The sequence below is a fragment of the Sorghum bicolor genome, chromosome 3, assembly GCF_000003195.3.
Source record: "Sorghum bicolor cultivar BTx623 chromosome 3, Sorghum_bicolor_NCBIv3, whole genome shotgun sequence".
In the NCBI taxonomy this organism is placed as follows: Eukaryota; Viridiplantae; Streptophyta; class Magnoliopsida; order Poales; family Poaceae; genus Sorghum; species Sorghum bicolor.
In genome coordinates this window covers 11299941-11317983 of record NC_012872.2, presented here as the reverse complement: position 1 = coordinate 11317983, position 18043 = coordinate 11299941, and the positions used below count along the sequence as shown (strand labels likewise).

At 39.2% G+C, this 18043-nt stretch overlaps 1 protein-coding gene and 1 long non-coding RNA gene across 4 annotated transcripts; one reads left to right on the top strand and one right to left on the bottom strand.

Annotated features, from left to right (window-relative positions):
- Positions 2932-5772, bottom strand: LOC110433505. Of its 2 annotated transcripts, XR_002450951.1 has the most exons (5): positions 5230-5772; positions 4807-4940; positions 4138-4354; positions 3782-3909; positions 2932-3623 (listed from the first exon to the last, which is right to left on the bottom strand). It is a non-coding gene; the product is annotated as an uncharacterized LOC110433505 (long non-coding RNA). The 2 variants fall into 2 exon arrangements; XR_002450950.1 differs by having other exon boundaries at positions 3782-4354.
- Positions 10483-17499, top strand: LOC8074511. 2 transcript variants are annotated; one of them, XM_002457577.2, is made up of 14 exons: positions 10643-10869; positions 12117-12368; positions 12537-12579; positions 13138-13164; positions 13244-13342; positions 13680-13867; positions 14103-14277; positions 14353-14472; positions 14636-14752; positions 15028-15048; positions 15584-15642; positions 15970-16060; positions 16871-16983; positions 17059-17499. In XM_002457577.2, the coding sequence occupies exons 1-13, from the start codon at positions 10658-10660 to the stop codon at positions 16949-16951; spliced, it is 1485 nt and encodes a 494-aa protein (XP_002457622.2). In that variant the 5' UTR covers positions 10643-10657; the 3' UTR covers positions 16952-16983; positions 17059-17499. The 2 variants fall into 2 exon arrangements, with proteins under 2 accessions (XP_021312792.1, XP_002457622.2); XM_021457117.1 differs by lacking the exons at positions 15028-15048; positions 15584-15642; positions 15970-16060; positions 16871-16983; positions 17059-17499 and adding an exon at positions 14804-15021 and having other exon boundaries at positions 10483-10869; positions 14636-14723.

Below are 18043 nucleotides of genomic sequence, written 5' to 3'. Positions count from 1 at the left end.
GCAGGACGTAGGTATTACGCCAACTTGGCGGCCGAACCTGGATAAAAAGCTTGCCTGTGTCTTGCGTCACCATCGAGTTCGTAGCTTGCGCACCGTCTACCGATAAACTACTACCGTGGGTATACCCCAAGGTAGACTGCCGACCAGCTTTCGTCGACAACGCGCGACGGGAAGAGAGATCCATCGGGCCGGGGACGCCGCGGGAAGAGTTTGGCGCGCACTCGGAAGATCACTCGCGCGCGCGGGACAGGGACGTCGAAGCCGAAAAGGGCGATACGGAGTCTACTCCGCGCGCGGAGATATACGCGTGCGGACTCGATGTTTACCAAGTTGGGAAATATAACAAGTGAATTTAAGAAGTTGTTGAAGAGGTGTTTTTTGTTTTTCTCGAAATAATAAGAATACCAAGTGGATTTGAGGAGTTGTTGAAGAGCTACATATTTATATACGTGTAATCGAAGGTCACTGGTGGGACCGACTGAATAGCTACTGCTCCACCCGAATTTACCTCTCCTTCCACACTTGCATTCTTGAGTCTAGATCTTCACAAATTTCAGGCCTTGTTTAGTTTCAAAATATTTTGCAAAATTAACACTGTAGCTCTTTCGTTTGTATTTGACAAATATTGTCTAATCATGGACTAACTAGGCTTAAAAGATTCGTCTCGTCAATTTCGACCAAACTGTGCAATTAGTTTTTATTTTTGTCTATATTTAATACTTCATATATGTGTCTAAAAATTCGATGTGACGGAAAATCTGAAAAATTTTGTAAAATTTTTTAGGAACTAAACAAGGCCTCAATTCAACATTTCCCCTTGTTTTGTTTTCTTCGCCTGTCTCTTCATCGTGTCTCCGTTGCTCGGGTCACCAGATCTGTCCACACCCTGACTAACCGGTCGACTTTTTCGTTTGATCTTATTTCCTGAATTTATCGGTCATTCAATATTATTTTTTCCTCACAATAAATTAGCAAACAATATTTTTAACTATAATTTTTCAGCCAAACAAACAGATCTATTCAAGACGCCTCTGCCTGATGACCAGCTCCAGTTCCATTATAGTGAACGTTCATTAGAAACTAATCCAGCGAACGATCCAGTCAGCGCCTTCTCTGCTGACGTCCCACTGATGTCATCTAAAAAATACAAATCATTTATTTTAAATTGCTATAACTTCCAAACGGTTTATCCAATTTTCATTCCGTTTGCACCATTGTATTCTTCGCGACGAGACGAACAAAACTAGATCCCACTTATATATATTTCGAAGATTTTTTTCACGTAGAAATTTATATGTGTTAACTTTACAACTTATGTACATAAATTGTATTGATTAACTTATATACACAAGTTGCACGGAATAACTTATGTACACAAGTTGGCTTTCATGACTTTTTATGTTTGTAAGTTTTGATATAAGTTATAAGTTAATTCGTTCCTTTGTGTGTTAATAATTTTTGTGTTTGCAAGTTTTGTCATAAGCTATAACTTAGTTCATTCCTTTGTTTTTAATAACTTTTTATAAATAAATTGTGTTTCATAACTCTTGCACTTTCAAGGTTTCGTATATAAGTTATAAGTTATACATTATAAGTTATGTATTTTAAGTTATATATTCTAAGTTATATCTGATTATTTGGTACACATAAGCAATTATATGTAAATGGTGTGTTCTAAGTTATATATTCTAAAATATATATCCTAAGTTAGTACATATAAGTTACTCGTAGAACAAAATTCTTTGAAATATATCTAAGTGGGGTCTAGTCTTATTCGTCGCATCGTCTAGAACACACTGGTGTAGATGAAATTAAAAATGGACACACTGTTTTTAAGTTATAGCATTTTTAAAAAATATTTAGCTTTTGTAGGTTATGTCAGTGCTGACATCATAGCCAGAGAAAAAGAACGAAGCGAGAGAGGCAATAGGGATGCACGGGATGGGTATTTCCTAAAAGGGAAAGAGGTGGAATTTTTTTTCCTAAAATAGAAAGTTTAGATGGTCAGAAATCGTTCGCTTGATTTAGTTTGAGTGATCGTTCGCCGATTAGTGGCGTCGGCCTCCTCCACCTTCCCAACAGGAAAAATGAGCTCGTCGGTGGTGTTATTTTCGCTGTTGGCCATGATTATGTTTGCCGATACTGTATTATCGATCAGGTTGTGTTCAGTGAACGTCAGATGACATTTGGACCTAACAACGCGAGAATTCCCCCTTTTTTCAATAATTTGGACCTAACAACGCGACCTGTGCTTTACAGCTTTTCCTTGCGTAGCGACAAGACAAGTGCCCAAATCCCAGCGCTAATTGAGCTCCTAGTGGGGAAAAAAAATCATGCTCGCCTTATTTTAGTTCGCAAAAATTTTGGTTTTTGAATACTGTAGCATTTCGTTTTTATTTAACAAATATTGTCCAATTACAGAGTAACTAGGCTCAAAAGATTTATCCTACAAATTATAGGTAAACTATGCAATAGTTTTATTTTCGTCTATATTTAATGCTCCATACATACGACCAGACGGGAAATCTTGAAATCTTTTACGAACTAAACAAGGCCTCACTCCCAAGTCCCAAAAGTTTATTTACCACGTGTTCCGTTCCAAATTTGCAGTTCTAGAACAGTTTTCACAGGTCGTTTTTGCAAACAGTGGACGGCCGCAAACTCTCTACGGCTGGAGCAAGATGCCTATGGACTGCTGTGATTGTCGGCGTGCTATCTAGTGTACTGTACATGGAGTAGCTGCGTGCATGTGCTTGCTGAGGCCGGTCCCGGTGCCGTTCTATTTGACAATGACAGCTCGTCGTTTTGTCAGCGCTGCGACGCTCGGGCACGACGCCGTGCGATGCGCATCGCATCGCCATCGCATCGCTGTGGGGCGGCGCCGTCGCATGCATCCCCGCCTGGATGCCGTGCCGCTCAAGGGTGTGTGGGTGTAGTACGGAAATTCTCCGATCGGCTTCTTTATCTCTACTATAATTAAAATCTACTCCATGCAAATCCTACCTGCAAGATCAACGACTCACAGCACATGTCCTATAGATTAGACGGCCCAGATTAAAAATATGATCAAGACCTTCCACATCTCAACTCTCCGCCTCTTCGCCCTCACGACTCTCCGTGAATCCACCGTATCACAAAAAAAACCTTCGTGAATAAAAAAACCCGCAACCTCCATTATTGCCGATCCCGGCCGTGGAGGAGAAAACACTCTCCGCCGTATCGCACTGGGCCGCCGGCTGCCGACGTTGGAGACCTGTTGGGCGGCCGCCGCGTCCATCGTTGATCCTTCGCGGCCACCGCATCCAGGTGCGATCCTCCGTGACCAGCTGCGTCTGTTGCGCCGATTGGAGACCTGCTAGGCTGCCGCCGCGTTCATCGTCGATCCTCCGTGGCCAAGCTCCATCTTTCGCGCCGATCTGAGGGCCGATCATCCGAAGTATCATCAACGACCCAAAAGAAAAACGATTGCTGCGCTTGGATTTCAAGGCATCGACGACATCACATCGGCTTCGTCATCACCGTCGACCTCCTTCGGCGAAACCATGTTAGACGCCAACAAAGATCTGTGAACGCCGCGTGAAGAACCAGGTCCACTTGTGCATTCCACTGTGCTTCTCCTACTACTGCAAAAAAATATATGTCTACGTTAATATTCCACTGTGCTTCGGAAATTTACAGATTTCAAAAACATTGACTCTCTACCTGCATTAATCTTTGTTTATCTCTCTGAATTTATGCCTGTGTGTTGAATTTCTGATACAAAACTATCTATATGTCTTACCTGATATATAGGTAACGCACTGCAACTTCTCAGCAAGTTTGGTCAATCCCAACAAGTCATTATTACAGTTTTGGCTTGAATTTGGCGTCCAGAAAAACGTTGGGCGCTTTGAAATCCCTGTAGATGACCTGTCACACCAAAAGTTTGGATCAGATCTTAACCACTAATTACAGTCTCTGCATTCTTTAAAAAATTTGCATGCACATTCAGCTGAGAAAGTTTGTGTGCACGGCTTTTTTTTCATTTTAAAGTTTCAGAGAATGTATTCAACGTGTCGTGACTGCAATGCGTTTTTAGCGCGGTACAGTTCAGAGATTCTGATCATGCATAGTTCTGGTCTAGAAATAAAACTTAACTTCTCGTACTCCTTCATGGTGGAAATCCAGGCCTCGCGCAGGGGAGGATATGCTCAGTTGAATAGGTGATCATCCAAAGTCTTGTTGGGCATGAATGCATAAACCAGCACCCTGTGCTTGCTTCTGAATCCACAACGCAATAGCCAATCAGCTTCACCAGATTTGGCTGCTCAAGAACACCCAGGAATTAGACTTCAGACAGTCACTGCTTGTGCCCCTGAAATTATATAAAACAAACTCATGAAGTGTTATGTTCCTTGGAAATAAATAAGTGTATCTAATGAACTACTAGCCAATAACAGAATAAATTGCTAGGAGCAATCTGTACAGATGAATTGGGCTGTGCTTTCTAATTACTCTGAGTCAAAAGTCACAATAGTAAATAGGAGTAGAAAGCAGTGGGTTAGTTCAGTAATCAGACAAACAAAACTAAACAAGTGTGGCTGGCTGTCTATCCTCACTCACATCGCACTCAGATTGTATAAACCATTTCTAAACAAGGAAGCAGAAAAGTGTTCCGTCCAAAATTCTCTCTCTAAACTTTTAAAATGTGCAACCTTTTGTACTAACAGTCAGTTATAAAGACATAGAAAAGTGTTCCGTCCAAAATTCTATGGAGTTCATATGCATAAAAATAATAAAGAAAAAGGAGACACTAAACAAACAGACCAATAAGATCCACTAGAGAATTCAACTTGATCCATATTTGAAAAGGAAGCCAAAGTGACAGAATATGAGTCCTCTTCTTGACTGTGAGAAGTATTGTCCGATTGGAGAGGCTTCCTGGGTGTGACTGATGGACTCTGCAAATCCACAAATAGTACAAAGTTTATCACTAAAGTTGCCTACTTTCATGTCCAAAAGTTAATTTGGCAGTGCAAGGCAAATAGAGACTGTCTGAGAAACAAAGACAAGTAGATGAAGCCCAAAGGGTACAGTTAAAAAGAGGGTACAGTTGCATCATAGCATCGGGTTTCCCATGTCTTCAATTGGTGCATAAATCTAACCAAAACCAAGCCCAATTGTGACCAAGTCGACATCCAAACAATAAGCAATCGAGTGTCACAACTTCATTGCACATAAAGAAATCACCTGGAGAACGAACTGTAGAGGCTCGCCACAGAAACTGCAACAGCTGGACTTCCCCGACGGCAAGTTCACGGGGTCCAACCACGCCAAGGACTTCCCCGACGGCAGATCCCAGCGCCGCCTCGCCGCGGCCCCGAGGTCCCCGCCCCTGCCGCCGTTGACCTCCGTCGCGGCCGCCGTGGTGCCGACCGTTGCGTGCCCGGAGAGTAAGCTCCCCTGCGCCTCGCACCTCCCGCTCCCGCCGACTGAGTCAGCGGAGACGTCCACCGACCCCTCGCGTCCCCGCCTCGCTTCCCTTGCCGCCCCCACCACCAGCCACTGCGCGTTGCCACGCTTCGCGCAGCCCCTCCGCTGCTAGAACCCCAGGCTCCACTGGGGCCGGATGTGCCTCCAGATCGAACTTGACATGGTGGTCTCTAGATGCGCCTCCCACCTGGAAGCCGATGCTCAAAGCTCACGGTCCGGCAGCTGGTCGGTCCGTACGGTGGAGTGTTGCGGTGGAGTGTTGGGTGGATAAGGAAAGACACAGTTGAGAGAGTGTTAGGCATTACACGAGCCTAATGATAACGCATGACCGCAACTCTTTTTAATAATAGTAGCAGTTTGATAGTAGTAGTTGGATAGTCGATAAAAAAAATTAAAGGAGCAATTGTATAGGAGTACAAGAAGTTGCTAGCGGTTTTATCAAAAGGAAAAAAAGTTGCTACGGGTTATAAAAAAAAGTTACCAAGCGGTTAAGATCTTTTTCTCTCTATTTCTCGTGATCAATGTCTACTGTGAAGATCCTTTTTTTTCTTGTCTCACGTGATTAGCATATTAGATAAAAATAGAAATATAAATTTATAAAACAGATGAAATTATTCTTTATTCTTCTAATGTCAAAAATCATTATAAATTTATAATGATCATACTAGAGCGAAAACAATATAAATATTTTTCCGACCATATTCGATACCAAATTCGTTTAGAAACATATCCAAATTTGGATCTTGAACATCTAATATTGTATCCGTATTTAAATAATCAAATTATATATTTATCATATCGATATCCAGTTATATTCTATCTGTTATGGTCGGTGCTATCCGTATTTGAATCCGACTCCAGATAGATATATAAAAAAGATATAATATGAGCAATATCTATTCGTATCAGATCCATTTTCATCCATAGATCCTATATAGTCGAGTATAAAATAGTTTGATTGAATGCCCAAATTAACTTGTATTTAGGTTTCTGTAGTGTGATTTATTTATGTTTAGTTATTTGTATACATAATGTTCAAAGTAAATAATACTTCATCAATACCTATAAAGAAAGTCGTTTAGGATATTGAGACGGTCTCAAAAGCCTAGCTTTGGCTCTTTATTTTTACAAAAATATTTATCAAAATGTGGTATATGTATATTTTTGTGAAAATATTTTTGAAGACAAACCTATTCATATGGTATCTCAAAATTAAGCCGTAGTGTTAGCACGGGCATTATACTAGTTTGAATAAAATGTACCGTATTCGAATATGTCAATCTTGTATATGGCCTTGTTTGCATGCGAAAATATTTTGGATTTCTTTACTGTAGCACTTTCGTTTATTTATGACAAATATTATTCAACCATGGACTAACTAGGATCAAAAGATCCATCTCGCGATTTACAGTTAAACTGTGTAATTAGTTTTTATTTTCATCTATATTTAATGCTTCATGCATGTGTCGAAAGATTCGATGTGACATGGAATCTTGAAAACTTTTTGGTTTTTAGGATGAACTAAACAAGGCCTATACTAATATTTTATATAATATCAATATTCATTCATATCTTAGAGCCTTCTTTATCTAAAAAGTTTTTGGATTCTGACATTGTAGTACTTTCGTTTTTATTTGACAAATATTATCCAATCACGGAGGAACTAGATTGAAAAGATTCGTCTCGCGATTTATAGACGAACTGTACAATTAGTTTTTGTTTTCATATATATTTAATGCTCCATACATGTGCCACTAGATTCGATGTAACGAAAAAATTTTGAAAAAGTTTTTGATTTTTGGGGCAAATTAAACAATACCTTATCTAAAATATCTATACCTGAATCCGCATCAAAAGTTTGTTGTAGCAATCCATATTGGCCTTGTTTAGATCCAAAAATATTTTGGATTTTGACATTGTAGTATTTTTGTTTTTATTTGACAGACATTGTCCAATCATAGAGTAACTAGGTTTAAGAGATTCGTCTCGCAATTTACAGGCAAATTGTGTAGTTAGTTTTTATTTCCATCTATATATAATGCTCTATGCACGTGCTATATGATTTGATATGATAGGAAATTTTGAAAAATTTGGTTTTTAGGGTGAACTAAACAAGGCCTTGTATGCATAGAGATCCAATCGTGTTCGAACTGTATTACACCCATGTCTTGTCAAGATCGGGTCGCCTTTTTCTCATCTCGTTATGACTATCTTTCGGGTTTTTTTATAATTAGTACATATAAAAGCTCCAATAAATAAACTCTATAAATTTAAATCTCTATATCTTTATCTCTGAAGATATTCAATAAATATTCTATTCATATATCTCTCGTGTATTTAACTGATTTTTCAATTTTTGTCCATTATACTTCAAAACTTATCTAATTTTTCTTATGCAAAAAAAGTTTGAGATAGCCACCATATATTTGCATTTATTAGGCTTTCAAAAAAGTGAAGAGTAATTTAGACTTTAGAGAGTCTATTGGAGCATTTTTTAATTTGTTTTCTAAATTTTATGATAAACATCAAAATAGAAAGTTTCTTGGAGGTGTTTCAAGCGCTTCAAACATTTGTTCGTTTTTTTTTCCACCACCTTCAAACAGTTGTTCGTTTTTTTCCCACCACTTTCAAACAGTTGTTTGTTTTTTTCCACCACCTAGTTTTTAATAAGGACCATAACTTACACTACAACAATTATGTAGTATGAGAACCAGAAGAGTTGACACCACGGTAATTCGAGTTGCAATCTGGTGATATATAAACTATTTGCCTTTCTTTTGGGTAATCAAAGGTGCTGTTAGGGCGCTCTGCTGTCTTGGCTAAAAAAATTATCCCAAAACAATAAAATTTCTACTTTTCTCTACCCTGCTCCTGTAACTATTCATGCATTGTATTTACGCACGACGCCCCTGTTTGGTTTCGGCCAATTTTTTTTTCATCTATCGTATCGAATGTTTGGACATATATAGTACTAAATCTTATCTTATACTCTTATAAATCTAAACAACACTAAAAATTTCTCTCAACATGCAAGCTATCCACATCAATAATCCACTAAAACTTGCAATTATAGTCAACTAGCACATGTAATTATGATAGTAATCTCTTCATCTACTAATTGCATTTAGTTGTTCATATTGATGTGTCAAATCATTCAACAAAATTAATTTAAGGTAATTTCATTCATATAACTATAAATATAAATAGTTAATTTCTTTTTAAATTATCTAAAATTCCCGCAGCAACGCGCGGGGTATTCTCCTAGTATATACTATTTGTAAAACTAAAACAATAGCTAAAAGATAATTTACGAGACGAATCTTTTGAACCTAAGTAGTCCATAATTGAATAGTAATCGTCAAATAAAACTCCCAACCAAACACCCCTCACTCATAAAGTCCTACTTGAGTGGGCTCAGGTCCATCCGATACTATTTAACCCCTTCCTGATTTCACGAGAGATGATAAACAATTAGGATTTTCTTTGGCCTCGGAACAATTAGCATTGTTTCACAATAATATGTTAAAAAAGGAACACAATGTCAATGGGTGGCATTGATGTCATTTTCTCTAACATGCTAATTTATCTGAAACTGATCAAGTTTCGATAAAAAGAGATAATACCTATAGCCCCGGCCAAAAGTTTTTTCTTGAGCTAAAGCTTTGCCAAATAAGACCGTACAGAACACTTCGTTGAGATTTACAAAACCAAATTTTTTCTATAAATAAAATGCTGAAAATGTATAGTGACATGTAAACTTATTAGTTTTAGAACTTATACGAGTTATGGTTGTATTCCCCTTTTAACTTGGATCTATTAGCAAACATATTCGTATGTTGTAACGTACTAACACATAGCTTGTTGCATAATCACCTATAATCAATTTGTGGCTTGAAAAGCGGTCACGTCATGCTTTTAATTCGTCTTGGAGATGCATACAAGGCACCATTTAGATCAACTAAGGCCTTATTAAGGGGGTGTTTGGCACTGTTCTGCTTCATATTTTTCAGTTTTGTTCCATATTTTTTAGTCAAACAGTTTCAGCTCCACGCACTCAGTTCGAGAAAAAAAGGTGGAGTTGTGAGAGCACCTAAAGAGGTACTCCACAAACTCCAGTTTTTTGTGGAGCTGCTCCACAGTAGAGTTTGTAGAGCAGAGTTTGTGGAGCAGTCCCAAATACCCCCTTAGTTCCCACCAAAAACCAAAAACTTTTCAAGATTTCCCGTCACATCGAATCTTACGACACATGCATGAAGTATTAAATATAGATGAAAATAAAAACTAATTACATAGTTTGTCTGTAAATCGCGAGACGAATCTTTTAAGCCTAATTACTTCATGATTGGACAATGTTTGTCAAATAAAAACGAAAGTGCTACAGTAACGAAATTCAAAAAAAAAAATTCACAACTAAACAAAGACTAAACATTTTATAAACTACAATAATAGCTACAGAGAGCCAGCTAATAACTTCTTATAACGGTTGAATAGTTCAAAATAGATCATAAACTAGACTATTTGGATCAGTTAGAGCCAATGATCAACTTATTTTAGCCAATCGATCTAAGAAGTCATATGGATATGGACACATGGAATATAGAACATTCTAGGTTTATTAATGTCCTATAGTTCTGCTCGAATTTGTCAATCATTTAACAACATTTTTCTTTCATAAAAAATCAGCGAAAAGTAGCGAATAAGCTCTATATTGAACATGCAGTTTGTAATCGAAGATTTGACTAAAGCGCACTGCTATGAGGATTTAAAGTGTAGAGGGTGGTCTACGCGTATACCGTGTAGGTCGTATGGTACTTCTCCTGAATTCTTTAAAATATTGGAAATGAAATTGAATTAACTTATATACTTTCATCGATCATACTAACACTTATGGATCGTGATGAATACGAATTGAAGTTTGAATCGGTCGGTTGGGTGGCCGTTGGTTTGTGATGGGGGTCTGTCTCGCACAGAGCCGTGCGCGCCTGTGCTACACCCGGGGAAATGCGTCGATGGATGCGCAGAGGTTACGTGGCGCGGGGCGAGCCATCTGCAGGAGTTGGAGCCTGACCCAGAAACGAACGGAGCCGAGGCCGAGCGCGAGGGGGCCCCGGCCCGGCCGCCCGCCACCAGGGCAACGCGCCAGCACCAGCAGCGGGCAGCCACGCGGCGCAACCCGCCGAAAGAGATGGGCCTCGGCCTCGCGAGAGGGAAGAGGGCACGAAGAGCGGCGGCTGGCAATAAAGATCGCGTCGACCGCCCCCTTCCTCATCCCTGTCGCGCGCGGCTTCGATTCCGCCCTTGTTCTCCCACAGTCCCACTCCCGTCCTCGGAGAAGGAAGAGCCGCTCTGGAACCATCTCCTCGCATCGCACCTCCCCTGCCCCGCCTCCACGTCCCGGTACGTCGTGCCTGCCAGCCTCCTCGTCCCTGTTCGCGCCTCCCGTTTGCCAAATTCTCGTGTGTTGCTTTGCTTCGCTCCGCCCGCCGGCGAGATTGATTTGTTGGTGCTGCCGGGGCCGGGAGTGTGCTTGCGCGTTCGGTTTTATCGCAATGGGGAGATTTCCAGGCCGTGTTCTTCTTGGCGATGACGCTCTGGCAGGTTAAGCCCGGGTTGCATTGGTGCGCTCAGTTTGAATCCATCTTCTTGTTTTTTCTTTTCTTTCTTTAGGAGGAAAGGCGATGAGTCGATGACACTAGGCCGTCCCGTTCGTTTTGTTCAAAACCCTCGAATCTGGGGCTGGGATGTGACCTGTGCATTTTAGTTCTTCTCGGCAATCCAATCCAGTTGGTTCATGCGTTGCTCTTTTTAGAGTTCATGTGTGCTCTGGCTGCAACCAGAGGAGAGGGGGAGGCAAAGGAAGTTTGATTTTTTTCCCCCGATTGTTCACGTGTGTGGGTTAGTTCACGTGGAATGAAAAATATTTGTAGGGTCTCTAGGTTGCTTAACTCGTGGTGTCTTAATCTACTGGATTTAATTAAATCCAAAATGTGCCAGTGTGTTGGTTGCAGACGCCATGGATTTGATTTGTTGGGGTTGAATCGTCGCCCTTTTACCGTTGATGAGGACCACGTTAGCTGTCGTTTGTGTCTTTACGCTGATTGTGGAGAGCTCACCTTTGTTCTTTGTTCCTTGATAAACGTGAGAGATTCGTGACCACCCGTATATTCTGTTTTGATCCCATTTATTGTTTACTTCGGTTGAGTACGTCGGTCAATAATTTAGGCCTTGTTTAGATACAACCAAAACCCAAAATTTTACAAGATTCCCCGTCACATCGAATCTTGCGGCACATGCATAAAATATTAAATATAGATAAAAAGAATAACTAATTGCACAGTTTACCTGTAAATTACGAGACGAATCTATTAAACCTAGTTACTTCATAATTAGACAATGTTTGTCAAATAAAAACAAAATGCTACAGTGTCAAAATCCCAAAACTTTTTGCATCTAAACAAGGCCTTAAGCAGTATGTTTCATTGTTGGTTCCATCTTTTGAGTTGAAAGGAGAAATAAAAAAAACTAGTAATGCAAATTTTACTCTAGCTGTTCTGTGCAGAGCAGCATGATAATGCTTCGTAAAGATCAAATTGACGACCGTCTGTTCACATTCCAATTTTTTTTTCATGCAATTTGTGCCTCAGGTCTGGAGCAGATATGGGTTTTTTCGGTAGAACACCTCCTGCAAGCTGCCCAGCAACCCGGCACTGCGCAGAATGGGCCCGAATCTACTTGAAGTATTGCTTGTGCAGCCAGAAGGAAGGTGCTGCCCTGGCACTTGGGCTAATCAGTGTCATAAGCTGGGGCCTCGCCGAGGTGCCACAGATAATAACAAATTACAGACAGAAGTCAACAGAAGGACTCTCTGTCGCCTTCCTTATGACCTGGATTGTTGGGTATGCTATTTCAGATGTCTTCTGCTCCTTGATGCGATTATATATATTATTTCACATGCCTTCTGCTCCTTACATGCGATTTATATCATGTCTCAATAATTGTACTTGTACTGATGTTAAGCGGGGACCCCCTGTATAATTCCATCTTATGCTTGTATAATTATGCAGGGATTTGTTTAACCTTGTTGGCTGCTTCCTCGAACCTGCTACTGTAAGATCCATTACTTGTACTTTTTTTTTTCTGAACCATCTTCAGCAGTAACTTGACATGTGGACATTGTTGGACATTGACAGTTCTGTATTTGATCTAATGAATAAATGGTTTTGTCTCTGATTGAATACCAACTTCGAAAGTAATAGCATTTAGTTTGTACAGTGTAATGAGGTGTTATCATTAACAGATATGGATATTATTCCACCTGTGTCTGCCAGCCTGCACTATTCTATGAATGCCTAAAACAGCATTATTAGCTTATATAGTACATTTGCAATTATTCATAAACTGGCAATGCTATGGCACTGCAGAATATGGACAGTTAGACAGGAGTTCCAATTATATATCTGAAATTGACAAGTGCCAACTAGATCTGTATTAATATTTGTAATGAAGTGGCATCTGTTGAAGATGATTCTTATGGTGCTTGCCATTAAATTGCTCTAGTGCGCATTGATATACCAACCCTTTTTTTCTTCATGAGATTACATGGGAATTTCCTCTTTTTTTTTTCTGAAATGCAAATGTAATATTTTCATTTTGTTCATATTGCAGCTGCCAACTCAGTTCTACATGGCTTTGGTAAGGCATTATACCAAGTTTCTCTTACATTATTTTGATTCCTGCAGCGTAATGATTGAACTTAGCTTTTGCAATGCAGCTATATACCATGACAACACTGATTCTTACTGGACAGACGCTATACTATAGCCACATCTACCATCGTCTTAAAGCAAAAAAATCCAGGGCAGCTAGCAAGGTGGTTACTCCTAGTCATGTAGATAATCATTTTGGCATCCTTTTCTTTATGAATTTTGTTCTGGGTATTAGGAAATTGATGTAGCACTCTGTTAACAACTGTGATATAGCAACCATATTTCGCTTGTACTTGTGCATTCATAAATTCTCCCACCCCATAGCTTAGTAATCAGTGTTCTTCATGTGCTCTTTGTTGTCCTATTGGATTACCCTTGATTCAATATGTGAATATTTAATCAATTTAGGGGATGTTGACTTGATATTGTCGCGGAAGCTCAACTTTTATTGTATTCTAAATATATCATCGCCTCTCTTTTGGGGATACCCATGGTTTTCAGCCACAAAAGCATCACCGTGGGGATGCTTCATTACGTGAAAAGCTTTTGGGCGCCAAGGACGGTGCGGCATCCAGAAACAACAATGAGTCAGATGCTACAGTCCTTATTCCAAGCTCACCTATTCCTGTTAATATGAAATTTGTCGACCAATGCCATGGAAGCAGCCCCAGTACCGACTATTACTACATGTAATGTTCTTGACCTGCTTAATGTTTCCCCATATTTCTTTCCTTTGTAAAAGCTATTGTCCACCATCTATTTGAACAAATGTTAGATGTTATATTTTTTTTCTTTATTTGTATGGACCTAAGAAGTATGCTCTTAAGTTGCTACTTATTTAACTGCTGGATGGCTCTGCTTTCACTACTATGTAATAGTCAAATACAGGTTCAGGAAATTTTAAGTTTGTAGTTGATTGTACAGGTCAGCAAGATCCTTGTCCAGTAGTCCAGTGCCAACTGCTGGTACATGGTTGGGCAGTAATCGTCAATCATCAAGGACTCCCCCACAAACGAATGATCAAAGGGGATCTTTAGTTGGTGAGATCGCTCCAGCACATTCTGCACCATCTACTGTAACAAAAAATGCCCTCTCAGTGGTAAGTTAACTGCAATCAACTTGCAAAGTTATGTCCTGAGGTTTGGAACTACATAAGTGTTCATTAATGTTTCAGGCACCATGGATGGGTCTTCTATTGGGTATGTGTCTCTTGCACATTTTAGTTGGAAACACACATAGGGAAATGCCAAGTGGAACTGTCATACCAGTTGGAAGAAGGCTTTTACTGTTTGTGGTAAGCTTACAGTTGCTCTCCAGTTTTCAGGCCTGTGCTCTGAGTTGCTGACACAGAACATGGCTTCTAATCTATTCACATGAACTAAATTATCTGGTATAAAGTTTACTGTAACTTCAATGGTGATTAACATCATCTTAATTAATTTGTTTTTATTCCATAGGATGATCATGGAAATTCATCTCTCAGCCATGGTAGTGGAAGTGAAATTGGAAGCTTTCTTGGTTGGGCTATGGCAATAATTTATATGGGTGGGCGGCTTCCCCAGATTTTGTTAAATGTGAGATTTCGCAAATAATCAAACATTTACTTTTCATGATTTCTCTTGCAGGAAATACATTTTCCATACTACAATACTGGGCTACCACATAGCAGCAATAATCTTAGTACCAGGATATCATAGCCAGTCAATTTGCATTTGTACCATACATCTCATTGAAATTTTTTTCCATTACTTATGTAGTTGTTTTAGTTAAGAGATTCTTTGTATATATAAATAATAACATAAACCTCATAGTATGTTCTGACTTCTGAACTTCCTTTACTACCCTGCAGATGCAAAGAGGCCATGTTGAGGCAAGTCTACATTCATCTCCATAGATATTCTCTGATTTGTTTTCACAGACACCTCCACTTTTTCTTATTTGTTTGTAGTTATTCACTGTTTAATAAAAGTAATTAAATAGGCAGTTTTTAACAAAGAGCATACAGATTCATCGAGAAAGTTTAGCTGAAAAAGTGAACAGCAAAAGAAAATTAGTCATTCTAAAGTAGTTACACTTACCTTGAGGCCTGTCGGCATTTTGGTTTGCAGTTCATAGAAGAGAATGTATTTGTAACAAAATTGAAAGAGCCATTAGTTTAATAGTCCAATGTAACATAGAGAGGGAAGATGTCAGGTTAGTACTCCTGATTGAGTCAAGATCAGAAGTCTCTCTCACGTTTTATTGATATCACCTAAGAGCGAACTGTAATAATAGCCACCTATTTCACCTACCATTTGAATAAGCTAATTTTCTGAACATTTTGTTTCTGTTGTATCTTCTATCCTCCGTTTGGAATGTTTTTCCCTGTTACATGGCTAACTAATGTGATTTATAATTTTATTCAGGGGCTGAATCCATTAATGTTTGCCTTTGCTTTAGTGGGAAATTCAACATACGTAGGAAGGTAATCCATGAACCCAAGTTCCATAGGTTTATTTTTTTCCCAGTAGTATCTTTCCAAGCTACAGGGTACAATTTCTATAGAATAATTTTGTTAACTTAATTGCATCTGTTTGTATTTTTAGAAAAGGAGTTGTATGCCATTCTGTCTAAGTGATTTTGTGAGACATTAGCTTATATTATTGTGTTATGTAGTTTGCACAAGTTAACACTGTTCTCACATGTCATTTGAATTTACTCAAATGAACAAGCACGCCATCTTCTCTTGTTGTGTAATCTTGAAACCTAGTGCATACATTACTGTTCTCTCATTCCTTGTTTTTCAATGCAGTATACTTGTAAATAGCATGGACTGGTCGAAACTTAGACCAAATCTCCCGTGGCTTGTAGACGCTGGAGGATGTGTTTTGCTGGATTCTTTTGTATCCTTTACACCTCTTCTACTTTGAGCACAATAAGTTTCTACTTTCTAATATTTGTCTTGAGTATAAATAAAACAAATGTTTGAGAAGAATAGTAGTTACAGAAAAGGACAAGCCCTTAGGTGAGTATTGAGTACACACTACACGGTAGCCAATCCTTTATACTTGGTCAATGGCAATGTTAATCCCTGATTCCTTTTTTTTAATGCCATCCTTGATTCCTTTTGGTTGAGGTCAATCCATGTAAGGCATATTTTATTTTGTTTCAGAAAAGTTAGATATTACAAACTTTGACCAATAGTTAGTCAAATTATATGCATAGTTAGCATACAGCATTAATTGGTTCATATTCAAATCACACTTAAGATGCCTTTGATTTCCTACCAGGGTTCGATCTCTGGTGCTGCATCGTTGTGTACTTGTGTGCCCACCTCCCTGGTTGAAACAGTGAAGGTGGTTCCAAGGCCGCCAAAAAAGTGCCTGTTTCTGGGTTTGGTGGGCCCTTCTTTAAGACTGAAGTCGAGGGGATGTCTCTCCCCTTGATCAAGATTTTTTTCAGATGCCATTGATTTTGTAGCGTTGGTAATAAAATGTAGGAGAAACTGTATTTTTAAATGCTTCCTTGTTTTAAAATCCACACTTAAATTGATGGACGAAGTGAGTATCACTTATACAGAATAAATAGTCATTTCCATCTACATTCATGTTCACGAAAAATGGACTATCATGCAGGCAACGCACATGTTGGTTTGGAATAGTTATATTGCTAATTTACCATTACTTGGACAACCCCTTAACCATGTTGCACAGATTATTCTTCAGTTTCTTTATTTCCATTATCGGAAGCAAAGGGAGCCTTCGGATGAGCATGACGATGCAGATAAAGCTTAACTGATAGAGATCGTTTCTTCTCCGGTCCAAAGGTGTGGTTCTCGTATTATGAACATTTATTAAGCTATACATTGTAGTTCTTGCTTATGGGAATCCTTCATGTACAGGACTTGCAATCTGAGTGCTGTGTAAATCTGAGTGTCGTGATAGACTGAAGTACGGAGATAGAACCTATGCATATTCAGCAGAACTGAAGCTGAAATGGGTACCTCATACAACAGGCTTTGGGTAGCAGCATCATTGTTACCTGAAGACCACCAGTCCACCGCTCACCCTCGGGACAGTTTTGGAGCGTCATTTCACTGGTTGCTGCTTGGAGGGCAGTTCTCACGGCGTCATGTCTTGTGGAGAGGCTTGTGCACTTTATTTGTCTTGTATGTAGTATCAAAATGTCTTGTATTACATTACATTTATCTATATCAGATATTAGATGTCGGCTGGTCTGCTTTTGTTTTATATTCATTTTTCCCTTCCTGATATTTTGTGCTGCAGAAACTTGCACGAGAAATGTATATTCGTCGAATGAAAATGTGCTGCTTCTCGTTTAATTTGGAATGAGTTTGCCCTGCTGGTTCCTTTATTTTGACCGCTTGCAGAGGTTCATGTTAACGCTTGCCAAACCACGGTTCCTTAAGATGTTTAGTACTGGAGCAGCTTGATTTGTAGGCTGCGGCCTGCGAGTTCATCGGTATCGGCATCGTTTTGTTGCTCCCTAGTAGAAAGCATTTGCATCCACAGCGTCATAAGGAACAGTACATTGTTTCATGTGAGGCTGGCGTTTATAAGTTTTCTAAATGATGTAGTGGTTTCTCTAACTCGAAATTTTATACCTTCTAAACAAACTTAAAATTCAAGTGACGCGGTGCTTATCATATCTTTTGGTCTTTTGGAATACAAGAATTTTATGTAGCGAAAACACATGATTCAGGAAAAAAATATCTATTCTAAAGAGGCGCTATCAAACATGTTTATGAGCTGAATGGAATTTACGTTTTGCATCATTTGTTCTAATATATTTTATAATTAGACTCCGTACTATGGTTGAACGCAAACTATTTTAGCTCATATAAAGTATGTGAGTGATTTCAGATC

Coding starts and splice junctions, on each gene's coding strand:
- LOC8074511 (XM_002457577.2), top strand. CDS start 10,658: ATGGGCCTCGGCCTCGCGAGAGGGAAGAGGGCACGAAGAGCGGCGGCT. Junction 10,870..12,116: donor TGCCCCGCCTCCACGTCCCG/GTACGTCGTGCC, acceptor TTTGTGCCTCAG/GTCTGGAGCAGATATGGGTT. Junction 14,753..15,027: donor TTCCCCAGATTTTGTTAAAT/GTGAGATTTCGC, acceptor ACTACCCTGCAG/ATGCAAAGAGGCCATGTTGA.